The 18,987-nt window shown below is 45.0% G+C and overlaps 1 protein-coding gene across 1 annotated transcript in view; it reads right to left on the bottom strand.

The window, feature by feature from the left end:
* The window catches only part of LOC143288332 (uncharacterized), a 56,422-nt gene that overhangs the window by 26,775 nt on the left and 10,660 nt on the right, over positions 1–18,987 (bottom strand). The window contains exons 3-9 of the mRNA XM_076596706.1: positions 12,759–13,015; positions 10,699–10,969; positions 9,036–10,282; positions 7,170–7,388; positions 5,852–6,121; positions 2,150–2,350; positions 767–973 (exon numbers count right to left, since the gene is read on the bottom strand). Coding sequence (XP_076452821.1) covers positions 767–973; positions 2,150–2,350; positions 5,852–6,121; positions 7,170–7,388; positions 9,036–10,282; positions 10,699–10,969; positions 12,759–13,015 — 2,672 coding nt within the window. The remainder of the gene's footprint in view (positions 1–766; positions 974–2,149; positions 2,351–5,851; positions 6,122–7,169; positions 7,389–9,035; positions 10,283–10,698; positions 10,970–12,758; positions 13,016–18,987) is intronic.

The raw sequence follows: 18,987 nt of genomic DNA, 5'->3' as shown, positions 1-18,987 counted from the left end.
TGTTTCTGTGTCCATGTCTGTGTCCCTGTCTGTTTCTGTGTCCCTGTCTGTATCCCTGTGTCCATGTCTGTGTCCCTGTCTGTGTCCATGTCTGTTTCTGTGTCCCTGTCTGTGTCTGTGTCCATGTCTGTGTCCCTGTCTGTTTCTGTGTCCCTGTCTGTTTCTGTGTCCATGTCTGTGTCCCTGTCTGTATCCCTGTGTCAATGTCTGTGTCCCTGTCTGTTTCTGTGTCCATGTCTGTTTCTGTGTCCATGTCTGTGTCCACGTCTGTCACTCTACATACACACACATTCCCCGCTCAGAACCCCCCCACCCCCCTCCCCCAAAAAACAACAACTACAAACACACACTCAAACACACTTCCACACATACCCTGCACCCACAAATCCCCCTCCCCCTTCCCTTCCCCCACCCCTCCTCTCCACTCACACCCCTTCACCTCTACATATCCACCAACACAATACCTGCCACACCCACACCACACCACACCAACCCACACCACACCCATCCACATCCAACCCACACCATACCCTCCTACCCACCCCACACCAAAACCACCCCAACCCACACCACACCACACACACCCACACCACAACACATCCGCCGAAACCAACCCACACCACACCACACACACCCACACCACAACACATCCGCCGAAACCAACCCACACCACACCTACCACCACCAAAATACATCCATACACACCCACACCCAACCCACCCACCTATTCCCCTCCAAACCCCCTCACCCACACCCCACCCCTCACCTCCTCCAGCAGGTGCTCCTTCTCCTGCAGCCCCTCCTGCAGCAGGGCGGCCCTCTTGAGGAGGTCCATGCGCTGTGTCTCCAGGGCCAGGACCTGCTCCTGCCTCTTCCTGCTGTGGGCCTGGGCCTGCTCCACCTGGCCCTCCAGGTCTGTGGTCAGCTGCAGCAGGCTGCTCAGCCGGTTCTTCTCCTCCTCTGCTGTCGTCACCTGTACACAGCAACATCACACGCCCACAGTCACTGTGTTGTGGTGTTAGCAGTGAGAGATAGTACTTTACAGCTGACGTCACTTCACTTTACTGAAACCACAGTCACTGTGTTGTGGTGTTAGCAGTGAGAGATAGTACTTTACAGCTGACGTCACTTCACTTTACTGAAAGCACAGTCACTGTGTTGTGCTGTTAACAGTGAGAGGCAGTACTTTACAGTTTATGTCACTTCACTTTACTGAAACCACAGTCACTGTGTTGTGGTGTTAGCAGTGAGAGACAGTACTTTACAGCTGACGTCACTTCACTTTACTGAAACCACAGTCACTGTGTTGTGTTGTGCTGTTAACAGTGAGAGGCAGTACTTTACAGTTTATGTCACTTCACTTTACTGAAACCACAGTCACTGTGTTGTGGTGTTAGTAGTGAGAGGCAGTGCTCTGCTTTATGTCACTTCACTTTACTGAAACCACAGTCACTGTGTTGTGTTGTGTTGTGGTGTTAGTAGTGAGAGGCAGTGCTCTGCTTTATGTCACTTCACTTTACTGAAACCACAGTCACTGTGTTGTGTTGTGTTGTGGTGTTAGTAGTGAGAGGCAGTACTTTGCTTTACGTCACTTCACTTTACTGAAACCACAGTCACTGTGTTGTGGTGTTAGTAGTGAGAGACAGCTCTTTGCTTTACGTCACTTCACTTTACTGAAACCACAGTCACTGTGTTGTGTTGTGTTGTGGTGTTAGTAGTGAGAGGCAGCACTTTGCTTTACGTTACTTCACTTTACTGAAACCACAGTCACTGTGTTGTGGTGTTAGCTGTGAGAGATAGCACTCTGCTTTATGTTACAGCTTACTCAACTGCTTTACATTACTTTATTTCACTGAAACCAAATTCACTATGTCACTACAATGAGAGACAGCACTCTGGTTCACTTTGCTTTACAGTTTACTTCACTGCAATACTTTATTTCTTTACTTTCTTTCTTCCTTTACTGAAACCACAGTCTGTGTCACTGTAGTGAGAGAAAGCAGAGATAACGCATACTTTTAAGCATAATTTCAATTTTTGTGATTTGTTGTTGCTGAGAGGCTGGTGATTATTTTGCAAAAAAATCACAAATAGTTCTGGAAGTGAAAGGGTTTAACAGCCTCTTCTTGTTGTTGGTGTTGTTACTGACCTGTGTGTTGAAGGTGTCCTCAATCATCAGCCTCTCCCGCTGGATCTCCTGGAAGGCCGCCTCCCGCTCCATCATGTCGTGCTGAATGGCCTCCAGGTGGCGTGCCAGCTGCTCCTTCTCTCGCAGCGCCCTCTCCTGGCTCTCCCGCAGCTGCTGCCGTAGGCGTCCGCTCTCCAGCTTCAGTCTCTCCACGATGGAACCCTGGGTAAGACACAAATCACACGGACAGTTTGAGCCTGCCAACCCACAAAGGAGGCATTTCAGGGCTGAACACCTGTCATTTCAGGGCTGAACACCTGTCATTTCAGGGCTGAACACCTGTCATTTCAGGGCTGAACACCTGTCATTTCAGGGCATTTCAGGGCTGAACACCTGTCATTTCAGGGCTGAACACCTGTCATTTCAGGGCTGAACACCTGTCATTTCAGGGCATTTCAGGGCTGAACACCTGTCATTTCAGGGCTGAACACCTGTCATTTCAGGGCTGAACACCTGTCATTTCAGGGCTGAACACCTGTCATTTCAGGGCTGAACACCTATCATTTCAGGGCTGATCACCTCAGGGCTGATCACCTATCATTTCAGGGCTGATCACCTATCATTTCAGGGCTGATCACCTCAGGGCTGAACACCTGTCATATCAGGGCTGAACACCTGTCATTTCAGGGCTGAACACCTGTCATTTCAGGGCTGATCACCTATCATTTCAGGGCTTATCACCTCAGGGCTGATCACCTATCATTTTAGGGCTGAACACCTATCATTTCAGGGCTGATCACCTCAGGGCTGATCACCTGTCATTTCAGGGCTGATCACCTCAGGGCTGATCACCTGTCATTTCAGGGCTGATCACCTCAGGGCTGAACACCTATCATTTCAGGGCTGATCACCTGTCATTTCAGGGCTGATCACCTGTCATTTCAGGGCTGATCACCTCAGGGCTGATCACCTGTCATTTCAGGGCTGATCACCTCAGGGCTGAACACCTGTCATTTCAGGGCTGATCACCTCAGGGCTGATCACCTATCATTTCAGGGCTGATCACCTGTCATTTCAGGGCTGATCACCTCAGGGCTGATCACCTGTCATTTCAGGGCTGATCACCTATCATTTCAGGGCTGACCACCTAAGGGCTGAACACCTATCATTTCAGGGCTGATCACCTGTCATTTCAGGGCTGATCACCTGTCATTTCAGGGCTGAACACCTATCATTTCAGGGCTGATCACCTGTCATTTCAGGGTGTTCGGGTGAACACCTGTCATTTCAGGGCTGATCACCTGTCATTTCAGGGCTGATCACCTGTCATTTCAGGGCTGAACACCTATCATTTCAGGGCTGATCACCTGTCATTTCAGGGTGTTCGGGTGAACACCTGTCATTTCAGGGCTGATCACCTATCATTTCAGGGCTGAATACCTCAGGGCTGAACACCTATCATTTCAGGGCTGATCACCTGTCATTTCAGGGCTGAACACCTCAGGGCTGAACACCTGTCATTTCACGGCTGATCACCTGTCATTTCAGGGCTGATCACCTCAGGGCTGAACACCTGTCATTTCAGGGCTGAACACCTGTCATTTCAGGGCTGATCACCTGTCATTTCAGGGTGTTCGGGTGAACACCTGTCATTTCAGGGCTGATCACCTGTCATTTCAGGGCTGAACACCTGTCATTTCAGGGCCGATCACCTCAGGGCTGATCACCTGTCATTTCAGGGCTGATCAGGGCTGATCACCTGTCATTTCAGGGCTGATCACCTATCATTTCAGGGCTGATCACCTCAGGGCTGATCACCTGTCATTTCAGGGCTGATCAGGGCTGATCACCTGTCATTTCAGGGCTGATCACCTCAGGGCTGATCACCTATCATATCAGGGCTGAACACCTGTCATTTCAGGGCCGATCACCTATCATTTCAGGGCTGATCACCTCAGGGCTGATCACCTGTCATTTCAGGGCTGATCACCTGTCATTTCAGGGCTGAACACCTGTCATTTCAGGGCCGATCACCTCAGGGCTGATCACCTGTCATTTCAGGGCTGATCACCTATCATTTCAGGGCTGATCACCTCAGGGCTGATCACCTGTCATTTCAGGGCTGATCAGGGCTGATCACCTGTCATTTCAGGGCTGATCACCTGTCATTTCAGGGCTGATCACCTGTCATTTCAGGGCTGATCACCTGTCATTTCAGGGCTGATCACCTGTCATTTCAGGGCTGATCACCTGTCATTTCAGGGCTGATCACCTGTCATTTCAGGGCTGAACACCTGTCATTTCAGGGTTGATCACCTGTCATTTCAGGGCTGATCACCTGTCATTTCAGGGCTGATCACCTGTATACTTGTCATTTCAATAACCGTACATCAAACTTAGCCACACTGGTCTGTTTCACCAAGGTACAAAAATAGTTCATGCAAGAATGGCAGAATGAAACCCCTTGTTTTTATACCATGATACATTCCATTTCTTGATCAACCAGTCAGCGACAAAAACATTTCTGCCAAATTAAACGGTTTCCCAATGGACTGTACATACACTGTCAATATCAGAACAGCAATCTGCCACACATTTGTTAATGACTCCACTGCCAGTATTCCAAGACCTGAAATAGGGGTTTTTTTCTGAGTATTTCACCACATTTTCAGAAAGGTCACCAAATTTTAGGATCTGTTAGATGTGGTAGTTTCTCCACAGTCAAGACTGGTTTGAAATTTTAAGGATTCTTTTTGGTTTCCATGTCTGTAGAACCAAGATAAATGTCTGCCTGTTTCCTCTCTCTGTAAAACCTTTGTCAATTCGACAATGAGAGGTGGGTCAAACAATGTTCTGCAAGGAACAGCATGAATGACAATGACAGGTGGGTCAAACAATGTTCTGCAAGGAACAGCATGAATGACGACAATGACAGGTGGGTCAAACAATGTTCTGCAAGGAACAGCATGAATGATGACAATGACAGGTGGGTCAAACAATGTTCTGCAAGGAACAGCATGAATGACAATGACAGGTGGGTCAAACAATGTTCTGCAAGGAACAGCATGAATGACGACAATGACAGGTGGGTCAAACAATGTTCTGCAAGGAACAGCATGAATGACAATGACAGGTGGGTCAAACAATGTTCTGCAAGGAACAGCATGAATGACGACAATGACAGGTGGGTCAAACAATGTTCTGCAAGGAACAGCATGAATGATGACAATGACAGGTGGGTCAAACAATGTTCTGCAAGGAACAGCATGAATGACAATGTCTTGGATTTCTTTTCTTTCTTTTTTTTTTTTTAATAAAAAAAATATTGCAGTTGTTGCACATTTTCGCATGATGATCCTCTTTACCTTTGTAATGTGACAGACTGTGAGTTAAACATACATTAGATAACTTAAGATATTGTACAAACATGTACAGAGATAATTATCAAAACCCACTAATCTGTGGCATGTGAATTAACATGGCACAACCTCATTAAAAAAAAAAAAAAAAGATTTAGACTGATCAACTCCACTCTGAAGATTTGGGAAACACGTGACCTCTTACCTGATACATATGTGGGAAAGCAAATTTCAAGAATATATATATATATAAATTCAGAATGTACAGAAGCTTGGAGCAGAGTAATATTACCTCTGTTTTTTTGTCTCTGGGGTTTTCCACACTTCGTACTGACACACCTTCCTTCCACACACCTCCACGTACCTGGGAAACTGTCTGAGCCTGGAGCTGAGTCAGCTGCGACTGCAGTTTGGCTCGCACCTCATGAGCCGTGCTCAGCTGCTCCTGGTACCACTCCTTCGCCTTCACCAGGGACACCAGGTCGTTGCGAGCCATGCGAGCGTCCGAGTCGGCCTCCATCTTGCTCTGCAGAGTGGTCTGCACTTCCACGTACAGCTCAGCAATTTTGCTCTTCAGCGCTTGAACGGTGGCCTCCCTTGACTGGAGGTCGTCCCTCAGCTCCTTCATCCTCACCTGACAAGAACCACAGCTGTGGGTTTCAGTGGTTAAGAAGCTTCTCTGCCTATACAGTGTCAGTGAGGGTCCAGCTTCAAATCCCTTTTTCCAAAGTTTGACAGGAAAATCAAACCAGGTGTCTTGTCATTTGGATGAATTGATAAACCAAGGTCCCGTGTGCAGCACGCACTTTGCCCACTGAAAAAGAACCCATGGCAATAAAAGCGTTGTCCTCTGGCAAAATTCTGTAACAGAAATCCACCCTGACAGGTGCAAAAAAAAAAAAAATATATATATATGCAAGCACTCAAGGCCTGACAAGCGCGTTGGTTATACTACTGTCAGGTATCTGCCTAACAGATGTGGTGTAGTGTGTTTAGATTTGTCTGAACACAGTCACTCCTCCGAGAGGAACTGAAACTGAAACATCTCTCTATATTGTATTATATTGTATTACATCACAATGTAGGAAATTAAGGCTGTTCTGCCCACGGAAAGCACATCACTAGTGTGAGCACCACCTTTTTTTTTCTTTTTCTTTTTCCTGCCGTAAGTATTACTGTTCTGAATGTGATTTTCCCACCCTCTAACTGACAGATGCAAGAGAAAACTGTTCTTGAAACATTCACAAAACTTTCAAAATGAGTTGAACTTGAACAGTGGTTGTAAAAGGGAGATTCTTCAAATGGAAGAAAGGCGTGGAGGGATGGGGGGATGGGTGGGGTTCAGGATGGTGGTGATGGGATGGTCAAAACAAAACAAAAATCAAGTTTATAATAAATGGTTTTTAAAAATGAATCCAACTTAACATTTTCCCCTCTGTAACGCAACCACTGCTGTTCTTGTTCACATGAAACGTCAATCACACACACATACACATTACATACATCCACACTCAAACTCCACACACACACACACACACACACTCCACACACATTCACATGCACATCACACCTGCACACACACACACTCAACACAGACACACCATGCACACACATACACACACATGTACACACACACACACACGCCCACTGACCAACACAAAGCACACTACAAAGACCCCAACCTGTAATTTATCCACAGTGTCCTGTGACTGGAACAGGTCCTCAGTGACCACTTTGAGCTCTTCCAGTTTCTCCTCCAACATGTGCTGCACCTCCAGCGCCTCCCGCTCATGGTCCAAGCGAGTCGCTCGCAGTCGCTCCAGCTCTGCTCGCAAGTTTGCCTTCTCTGCATCATCCGCTTTCTGCTGACCTGACCTCAGCTTGAGCTGCAAGGACGCCAGCTGACAAGACAGATGGACAGGCAAGCTGTGTTAGAAAATGTTTTAAAATCGGCAGTGAAAACTTACGAACGGTGTGTGTGTGTGTGTGTGTGTGTGTGCATGTGTGTGCGTGTGTGTGTGTGTGTGTGTGTGCGTGTGCATGTTTGTGGGTGAGAGGCTGCTTGTGAGAGAGAGAACTAACGAACGAACGAAGTTTTTTATTGAGGGAAGTGGAATAAGCATACATGTGCTTTTTTTCATCCAGCCCTCAGGGCAAATAGAAAATCTGGATCTGGATCTGGATGCAAACGTCGCAAGAGCCAATCATCGGCTATAAATGCGACGGAAGATGAAAATGAAAATGAATCAAAACATCCACAAAGTAACAAAGAGATGTAGAAATAAGGACATGACATTCACATACACATTTAAACATGCACATGTACATAATCCTGATACAAACATCATATTATGAAGAAAAAAGAGAGAAAGAGAGAGTGAGAGAGCGAGTGTGTGTGAATAGAATAGAACAGATTTTACTGTCATGAAACCTTAAGGTTTATAAGAAACAAGTGCAATGGTAAATGAATGAATGAATGAAAAATGCACAATTAATTAATCAATTAATGTAATAAATTGTAACAGCATTCATAAGCAAATTTTCCTAATTTTCAGCATTCATAAACAAATTATCCATATCTTGTTTGTGTGTGTGTGTGTTTGCGTGTGTGTGGCTGCTCAAGAGAGAGAGAGTGTTTGCGTGCGTGCGTGCGTGCGTGTGTGTGTGCATACTTTGAATTCACATGGAAAATGCAGAAGGGCATTTCAACATAATCAGCGCGCTGCTGAGCAGGACAGAAAGACACCTGTCAATCAGTTGGTGTTTGACCTGAAAAGAAGAAAGAGTTCAACCAACTGGTTCTGTTTCAGGTGAGCAATTGTAGACACTGTTGTTTGTTTGAAAGCCTGTTTATTCAACTCATAGATGGGGGGAAAAAACTGTAATAGTAAAGTCTGTTTTGTTCAATTCATGAATAAGCAAAAGCAATTGTCTGCATGCAGAACTGAAATACTAAACAGCTTTACTGGAAAGATTTCCTGTTTGTGTTTTTAGAGGAAAGTTGTTAACTACAAATAAAGTTGGCGTTTGACTTGAGAAGAAGAAAGTTCCAATTGTACAAACAACTGGTTCTGTCTCTAGTATCCCTGTCACAAACACAACAGGAGATGTGCTGCCCTGCTCTCTGAAAAGAAGAAAGTTCCAATTGTACAAACAACTGGTTCTGTCTCTAGTATCCCTGTCACAAATACAACAGGAGATGTGCTGCCCTGCTCTCTCCTCCTCCTAGCCTCCTCCCACATCCATGCAGCCCAACATGCACAAGCTTGCGTTCTCTCCTGAACAATTCTGCGTTCTCTCCTGAACAATTGACAATCTGTGACAGGTTTCACATCCTTATGTATATATACCCAAATATCTCTTTAAAAAATACTTGTCATAACTCAGATAGTGCTACTGTCCCAGGCTCGTGGGAATGTGAGTGTGGGTGATGGGTGACTGGAGTAAAACTGAAGACCACCACCACACCCACACACACTGACACACACACACAGTGCAACACACACACACACTGAAAAACACCCACACGCTGACCCCCCCACACCCACCTGTGCGTGTAGCTGGGCCCTGTCCTGCAGTGTGGCCTGAGCCTCCTCCTGCAGCACCTCCAGCTGCCCCTCCAGCTTCAGCTTCTCTCGCAGCAGCTCCTCCACCTCCCTCCCCCGCATACCACCCCCACCCCCACTACCCTCACTCCTACCCTCACCCTCGCCCCCTGTCTGCCTCCATGGTATGGCTGCAGCCTTCTTGGGGAACAGCGGGCCGATCTGGGGAAGGGGTGAAAGGCTGGGGTCGAACGAGGGCAGGGGCGAGGCGGGGATGAGTGAACCAGGGGTCGAGTCCCCCCGCGCAGAAGTTTGTTGAGATGACGCGTGAGGTGACGCCGACTGTGGGGGTGTGGGCGAGGACGAGGGAGCCTGCTGGGAAGAGACACCCGACACAAAGGACGATGACACAGGCGGCTGTGGGGAAGCGTCCTGAAGGGGTCGTCGTGGCGACGGTGCTTGCTGCTCACCGTCTTGCTGCTGTGAATGAGAGCTTGCACGCTGGTGGAGACCTTTCTGCTGCTGTGGCAGAGGAGCCCTTTCCGGCAGGGCTGTGCTCTGCGTGCTGGTGGGAGGGGAAGTGTAAGGCATGGACCCTGCAGGAGGCGACTGGAAACAGAGGTCAGAGGTGGGGGGCACAACCCCTGACCCTAAAGGCACAGTGCTGGGTTCACCATCCGGCCCAGTGGCGGCAGTGGGCGCACTTCTCTCTACCCCGGTCAGGCCGTTCCCAGTGTGTTCAGATCCCCCACCACCCTTCCTCCCCACACCACTGGACCGGGAACCACTGTCCACAGCCGTGCCTCCACCAGCCCCTCTCCTGGAGTCAGGACCAGTCCTGGAGGAGTCCTGTCCACTGTCTGGCAGCTGCTGTTGCACTGCCGAAAGACCAGCCCTGTCCCTGGACTGAAACCATGATGTTTTCTCCACTTCTTTCGTGATGGACGTGGCAGGGACTCGAATGAGTTCTGCCGGGGGGGCGCCTTCACCAGGATCCGATACACGACCCAGGTGGGCGTCCATCCCTGTGACGCCGTTGTCGTTGGTAGTCGATGATGACAGTGACGAGAGAGACGACACAGACCCCACAGACGGAAGGTCAGACACAGCAGGGTCACCGGGCAACGCCAGATGGGGGACAGCTGCCTCTCCTACGCTGCTGGCGACCGATTCCCCTCGCAGCCGTTTTTCAGCTTCCGCCACTATTCTGGCCACCTCTTCCGGTGAGGCTGGCGTCACATTGGCGTTACCTGGGAAACAGAGCATGCAGTGAATCAAACACAAGTCATGGTTTTCATTCTGGCCAGAGAATAACAGTAGTTTTATACATCACCCATGTGTGTAATCTCCAATCTAATATGTAACTGAAGCGGCACATTTGTCCAGCTGTAAGAGTATAATTAAATATCTTCCAAGAATTCTGACACAAGGTGATCATTACGTCTTATAAATACCGTTCTACAAAATTTACTGTTTCATTCATCCTCTTGGGATTATATCACTTTTAATCAATAAGATCAACAACACCGTTGAAATATACACAAAAAGTGGCACCACCTCTTCAAACTCACACCACACTGTTCTCTTTACACCCAAGTTCAGCAGCCAATGGATTAACGGAAAGAACGAAAGAAAGAAAGAAAAAAAAAAAATAAGATGAACCCACCAATGACCGACCACTGCAGCCTCAAGGCCTCAGCCACAGTCTCAAAGCTGCTGTCGCCAGGTCCCTCCCCCTCCCCCTCCCCTGTGGAGGGGCTGGTGGCAGGGGAGGCCACTGGGCGGGCACTGGGAGAGGAGGACGATGGGGGGGTCTCCGTGGGCATGGTTCTGGGGGTGGTGAGCGCCGTGGAGGTCACCGTTGTCTTGGCAACACGCCGCTTGCCTCCCTTGAGCTTGCGCAGGTGTCTGGCGATGGCGGAGGTGTTGATGGATACCTGGTGTCGACACAAGTGTTTCGTCATCACCTCTGCATTGAAATGGTTGGGTAAGGTGTGATCCATCACCACATCAGACTGGTGCAACAGCCAGCGTGGTTAAAACACTGGGCTTTCGATCCCAGGGTCCTGGGTTTCAATCCCAGTCGTGGCACCTTGTGGAGGTTTTTCCAATGTCCTAAGTCAACAGGTGTGCAGACCTGCTAGTGCCTGAACCCTACTCATGCGCATATACATGCACACAGAACATCAAATGTGCATATTCAATGTCCCATAATCCTTGTCAGCGTTCAGTGGATTTTAGAAGCAAGAATATATTCAGCATACACACCCCAAAAACGGGGAGTATGGTTGCCTAAATGACATGGTAAAAACAGTCGTGCAAGCTTAATCCCACATGTTAAGATGCAGAAGGAGAATCATCATTTTAGAACTGAAATATCAGGATAAGCAGTTTTATCTGTCAGGACTGTATGACCACCTCTGTCTCACCAATAACCGGTGTAAAATGCAGCCTCCATAGACAGTAGTCATCACATTTTCCTCACACTTACCCAGTTCTGGGCCATCTTAACATCAAGAAATCTACTACCTAAGAGAACTCTGAAAATTAAATATCTAAAAAAAAAATTAAATAAATAAGAAAAATAAGTACAAATTAAAAGGAAGGCAGAGATACTAACTGGTCTTGTATCTAAATGCATATTGTACCTTTTTGTGAAGGATCTGAAAAATAAAGCATACTTCACGAAATCTTTTTCTATGTTTTTCTCCCGTGGATTTTGCCTGGAAAAAGGATCATGAAAAGTACATTAAAAAACAACAAATCCACCATTTCATGTTTCTACCTGGCATGCGTCTGCAGCAGATGTTCTGTCAAGGCACCAGAGGCTTGCGAGTGTTGTGCCCAAGACCGTGAAAAGGATGTGCTTTTATAATCTCTTTTAATTGTAAAATGTGAAAAATAAAAATCAATCTTCATGTTGAAGGATAAAAAAGTGGCACAAGCGTAATATGCACACATACAAATGCACACTTGTACACATATACAACAAACTAAAATACACCCACAGGCACAAATGCACATGCAAACATAAGTATGCACACCACACACTCACATACACACACGAAATGACACTAAAGAAAGAAAACACACTCTGCCCACAACCTCAACACTAACCCCCACACACATACATGCACACTTAAGTATGCATACTGTGCTCAAGCGCGCGCGCGCACACACACACACACACACACACACGAACACAACACTCACAAACACACAGAGCCACACAATGTTACAGTTGCATGAACTCGCACACACCAACACACACACAAAAACACACAAACATTCACACACATTAAAATCTCAAAGAAAGAAAACACACTGCCACACAACCTCACACACACTCAAATCGTTACACACACACATACACCCCAACCAACCCCCAAGAACACACTAATCCCCCGTTCCCCCTGTCACAGTTATTCAAAGAAACATAACCCTTCCTCCTCTTTTTGGGGCTGCAGAGGATTACACCAACAACTTGGGTCAAGTCGACCCACAACTTCAGACCACCCAACATCAAATAGATCAAGGTACAAACGGCCACACACCAGTGACAGAGTACATGACTTTACCAACAGATCAAGGTACAAACGGCCACACACCAGTGACAGAGTACATGACTTTACCAACAGATCAAGGTACAAACAGCCACACACCTGTGACTGTGACAGAGTACATGACTTTACCAACAGATCAAGATCTCTACAAATGGCCACACACCTGAGAGAGAGTACGCAGCCCAGCGGCGGCCACTTCCGGGGAGACTTTACCAGCGTGGGGCGCCGGGGACAGGTAGTCATCAGGGTTGACCAGAAAGTTCTCCTGGCCCTCCTCGTCCCCTACATACCTCCCCTCCCACGGCAACGGCAACCGCTGTGACGGTGAACCCCCGCTGTTGGCGCTGGTGGACTGGGGCCCGGTGGTGGTGGGGGTGGTGCTGGTGGTGGACCAGACCTTGCCCTGGTTCAGATCCCTTCCTGAGGCAGAAGACCACGGAGAAACCGTTAGCATGAAATGCTGGTATGGAGAAACTGCTGCAGCATGAAATGCTGGTATGGAGAAACCGTTAGCATGAAATGCTGGTATGGAGAAACTGCTGCTGCATGAAATGTTAGTACAGCAAAAACTTCTACAAGAAATACTGGTATTTCACAGATAACTTCTGCATGAAATGCTGGTATTTTATAGATAACTTCTGCATGAAATGCTGGTACAGAGAAACTTCTGCATAAAAACCTGGTATTTTATAGAAACTTCTGCATGAAATGCTGGTATTATATAGATAAGCTGGTATACAGAAAATTCTACATGAAATGTTGGCATTTCGTAGAAACATCTGCATGAAATGCTGGTAAAGAGAAATGTCTGCATGAAATGCTGGTATTACATAGTTACTCCTGTGTGAAATGCTGGTATTAAATAAAAACCTCTGCATGCAATGCTGGTATTAAATAGAAACTTCCACATGAAATGCTGATACTCATACTTCTGCATGAAATGTTAGTAAAAAGTAGTATTGATGACTTCTAAATGAAATGCTGGTATTACATAGAAACTTCTACCTGAAATGCTGATACAAAGAAACTTCTGCATGAAATGCTGATACAGATAAACTTCTACATGAAATGCTGGCATTATAGAAACGTCTACATGAAAGGCGGGTATTCTAGACACTTCTACGTGAAATGTGGGTATTATAGACACATCTACATGAAATGAGCGCTTGTCCGAAATCCAGTGAGCTTGACCCTGTCCCATCTTCTTTGTTGGTTGAATGTATTGATGTTCTACTGCCACATATTACTCATGTCATCAATTCTTCCTTACTGTCTGGTTGTTTCCCCGAAAGCTTCAAATCTGCTGTACGTCCACTCATCAAGAAACCATCTTTGGATCTTAATTGTCTGAAAAATTATCAACCTGCCTCTAATCTGTTATTTCTATCAAAACTTCTAGAAAAGATCATATTGTCACAGCTCTTAGCTCATCTGGAACAAAATGGTTTACTTAATTCCTATCAGTCAGCTTATAGACGTGGTCATAGTTGCGAAACAGCCCTTCTTAGAATAGTGAATGATTTGCTTTCAGGATTTGTTGAGGATAAGATATCTGTTCTCCCTCTCTTTGACTTGTCAGCAGCTTCTGACACTAACGACCACTCTATCCTCTTGAACAGACTTAAAACTTCCTTTGGTATTCGTGACACTGCACTAGCACTGATCACATCTTACCTGTAATATCGTACACAGATGGTGTGTGTAAATGGTTGATACTCTAGTGTATCTGCCTTAAAATATGGTGTCCCACAGGGGTCCGTCCTAGGTCCTGTTCTTTTCGTGCTGTATGCGGCTCCTGTGTCGGATGTCATCAGTCAACATGCATGTCACATGACAGCTTTGCTGATGACACACAACTTTATCAGTCGGCTTCCACAGCTGAATTTGATGCACTGGTGACTCAAACATGGGAGTGCATTGCTGGCCTAAAGGACTGGATGACTCTCAACAAGCTGCAACTAAATGACGATAAGACTGAATTTATGATAACCTGTCCAAAGAAGTTTCGTCAACATCCTTCCTTTCCTGACTCTGTTCTGATCAACAGCACACCTGTTTCACTTTCTCCTTCTGTTCGCAGTCTTGGTGTAATCCTAGACCAGTCTCTTTCCTTCCAACAGCACATTTCGAATATCTGTAAAACTGCCTATTTGGAACTTCATAGAATCAGCTCTATCCATGACTATCTCTCAACTGATGCAACCAAGACACTTGTATGCTCTCTGGTTCTCTCAAGATTGGATTACTGCAACTCTCTTTTGGCCAGCCTTCCCAAATATCTATTAGACAGACTCCAACGAATTCAGAATAATGCTGCCAGACTCATTTGCAGAGCTTCTAAATTTGACCATGTTTCTCCTCTCCTTCAGTCTCTCCACTGGTTGCCCGTTTTTATAGGCTAGACTATAAGCTATCCACTCTGACCTTTTCTGCAATCAACAGATCTGGCCTCAAGTATCTTTCTGAACTCCTCCATATCTATACCCCGTCTCATCAACTCCGTTCTTCCTCTGATACTCGACCTCTCAGGATACCTCACGTCAGAAGTAAGACCTATGGACACAGATTGTTTTCTTTTCAATCACCAAAGACGTGGAACAAGCTCCCTGATAACCTCCGTCATTCTGATTCCCTCGCATCTTTTAAATCCCGTCTCAAAACTCACCTTTTCCCTCAGCAATAAGTTCAATTGTGGCAGGTCCACTTCCTCTGCATTAGCTGTGCTTGACTATGTGTGTATACATGCATGTATATGAATGTGTATAGTGTGTACATGTGTTTATGTAAGTTTGTGCCTGCCTATGTGTGCATATGTGTTGGGGTAGCTGTTAGATACACATGTATGTTAAAATGTATTATGCAGTGTGTGTGTGTGTGTGTGTGTGTGTGTGTGTGTGTGTGTGTAGTCACATTTTGGTGTGTGTATATAACATTGATGTAATGTTTTATGTTAACAAAAGCGTTTTTGTAAAGCACCTGGAGCAGATTTCTGGATAGTGTGCTATATAAGTATCCATTATTATTATTATTGTTGTTATTATTAGTAAATGCTGGTATTATAGAAACTTCTACATACAATGCTGGTATTATAGACACTTCTACATACAATGCTGGTGTACGGAAACTTATGCATAAAATGCTGGAAAAGAGAAACTTCTGCATACAATGCTGGTATTATATACAGATTTCTACATGAAATGCTGGTATAGATAGATTTCTACATGAAATGCTGGCACAGATAAACTTCTAAGTGAAATGCAGGTGTTATATACATGTAGAAACTTCAACATGAAATGCTAGTACAGAAAAAAACATCCACATGAAATGCTAACACAGAATAATTTCTACATGAAACGTATGCTGGCATTTTGCAGAAACTTATCTACATGAAATGCTGGTATCATATTGAAACTACATGAAATACAAGCACAGAGACTTCTGCATGAAATGCTTGCAGAATTTTGAGATTTTTTTTTCTCACTTTCAAAACATTCCTTCCCTTGCAGTTTTCGCCATCTACCTCAGTTGGGTACAAAGCACCTGTCTGTCTTTTTTCTTTGCAATCTGTTTGTCTACACAGAGGTTATTGTTTTTTCGTTTTGCATTTTGGTGGTTGTTGTGTTGGTTTTCAGTGATTTTGATCATGATGAGATTTCCCGATCTCTTTAACTTCTCTTGAATTTTTTTTTTTTCGACCGTAAAAAGTGAAATGCTTTGCCTTCATGTCTTGAGTATTCTTCTGGAAATCACACACACACACACACACACACACACACACACACACACACACACAATGAACAGGTTTCATTTTCAATTCATGGACAAAAACAGTGGAAAATGTGGGCATGGACTGACAAACAGAAATCAGGTTTGGGAAAAAAAGAAAAAAAAAAAGGGGCCAAAGGACAAGAGTAGGGAGACTCAGGAAATAGAGAAACAGACAAAACAAGCAAACACACACACACACACACACACACACACACACACACACACACACACACACACAGATATTCTGAAATCTAAAACTACCAAACTTAAGCATAAGAAAACACCAACCTATGAAACACAGACAGGTGCACACTAATACCGATGCGGCACACTCTCTCTCCATCATACAGACTTTGTGATGAACACATTTTCACAGTCAGTCTCCTTGTCTGCGTAAATGTTATGTACGCATTATCTGAGTCGAATCTCTACGTCCATGTAAATTTATGTATCATTATCAGTCAGTCTCTATGCTATGTAAATGTCATGGATGTATTATCAGCATTATCAGTCAGTCTCTATGCTATGTAAATGTCATGGATGTATTATCAGTAAAATCTCGATCATGGATGTATTATCAGTCAAATCTCCATGTCTATGTAGATGTTATGTATGCTTTATCAGTCAGTCTATGTCTATGTAATTGTTATGTTTGCATTATCAGAATCAGTCTCTGTCTAAGTAAATGTTATCTATGAGATATATACATATATCAGAGTTAGACTCTGTGTCTATGTAAATGTTATGTGTGCATTATCGGAGTCAGTCTCTATGTCTATGTAAATATGTATACATTATCAGAATGAGTCTCTATGTCTGTGTAAACATTATGAATACATTATCAGAGTCAGTATCTATGTCTATGTAAATGTTATGTATACATTATGATAATCAGCATCACTCTGTGTCTATGTAAATGTTATGAATGCATTACTAGTCAATGTCTATGTAATTGATATACAGATGTATCAACAGAGTCGGTCTCTATGCATGTCTATGTAGCATCAGGGAAGGAGGGGTTTGTGTATCCCAGAGGCACACGTTACAGACACATCAAAACTAAGGAGCATCAACAGTCAGTCCTCTTTTTCCAATAAAAAGGGCACAGAATGATACAATATGCGTCATTTTTGGTTGCAAGCCAACTTTCTTCTTGAACTGGATTGGATTTTGTTTTTATGTTGTTGTTGTTTTTTTTGTTGTTTTTTTTGTTTCACGAAAAGAAGAACACATGTATGCAGCAAACAAAAGCCAATACTCTCCAGAACACTCTCGTTCAAAGACGTCCCCAAACAGTGAAACCATTCAAAACACAGGTGACCCACAACAATCTCCTCTTCATTCAGGATTCACAGACACCCACAGCAATCTCAACAGATTCACATGCAAGAAGAATCATCACAGCCTGAGACTAGGGTGGAGGAGGGAGACCTATGGAAATCTTGATTTCTACACAGCCACAGCTGACCAACCTTTACCGAGTTGGTTTCTACACAGCCACTGCTGACCAGATTTTACCATGTTGGTTTCTACACAGCCACTGCTGACCAGATTTTACCATGTTGGTTTCTACACAGCCACTGCTGACAAGATTTTAACAAGTTGGTTTCTACACAGCCACAGCTGACCAACATTTACCAGGCTGGTTTCTAAACAGCCACAGCTGACCAACATTTACCAGGCTGGTTTCTAAACAGCCACAGCTGACCAACATTTACCAAACTGGTTTCTAAACAGCCATAGCTGGCTAACTTTTACCATGTTGGTTTCTACACAGCCACTGCTGACCAACCTTTACAAAGTTGGTTTCTACACAGCCACAGCTGACCAGATTTTAACAAGTTGGTTTCTACACAGCCACTGCTGACCAACCTTTACAAAGTTGGTTTCTACACAGCCACTGCTGACCAGATTTTAACAAGTTGGTTTCTACACAGCCACTGCTGACAAGACTTTAACACAGCCACTGCTGACCAACCTTTACAAAGTTGGTTTCTACACAGCCACAGCTGTACTGTGTACTGAGTGTGTTTTGATGTGGGGGGCTGAGTAGAATGGATTGTTACTGTTGTTATTACTTTTGATGCAATGTCTTACTATAATTCATTATGTTTGCTTCGTCGTTGGATCTACCTGCATGTTGGATCAGTTATATGTGTATATGCTGGGGGGTTTTTGTTGTTTTTTTTAACTCAAAACTACTGTAACAGTAAAGTGCTTAGAGCAAACTGATTCGATAAGCCACTACATAAATAAACTGATAAATATCATCATTATCAATGTCATTGTTGTTGTTGCTTTGTGATGTCCTTCAGTCCGACACTGTCATTCACAGAGAGGAAGAAGAGGAGAAGGGGGCTGTTCCCCTCACCTACCCCCCCTCCCCACCCCCACACATCCCCTCCAGAGGATGCTAAAATATGTAAGAGGAGGAAAAGAGCACCAGGACCATGAAAGCACAGATCAATAGCAGAGAAATGACACCTGTGTCTATAGTTACAGCAGCTGTGAACGTGGATCTGTTCTTTGTCGCTCTGTGCCCACCCATCCCCCACACACACCCCCACCCCCTTTTCATTTCTCTCTTTCTTATATATATAAATTTTGAAGTGTAAAGTTGTGCA

This window comes from Babylonia areolata, chromosome 12 (genome assembly GCF_041734735.1).
Source record: "Babylonia areolata isolate BAREFJ2019XMU chromosome 12, ASM4173473v1, whole genome shotgun sequence".
Classification (NCBI taxonomy): domain Eukaryota; kingdom Metazoa; phylum Mollusca; class Gastropoda; order Neogastropoda; family Buccinidae; genus Babylonia; species Babylonia areolata.
The sequence above is the reverse complement of the archived record's forward strand: the minus strand, read 5'-3'. Positions and strand labels throughout refer to the sequence as shown.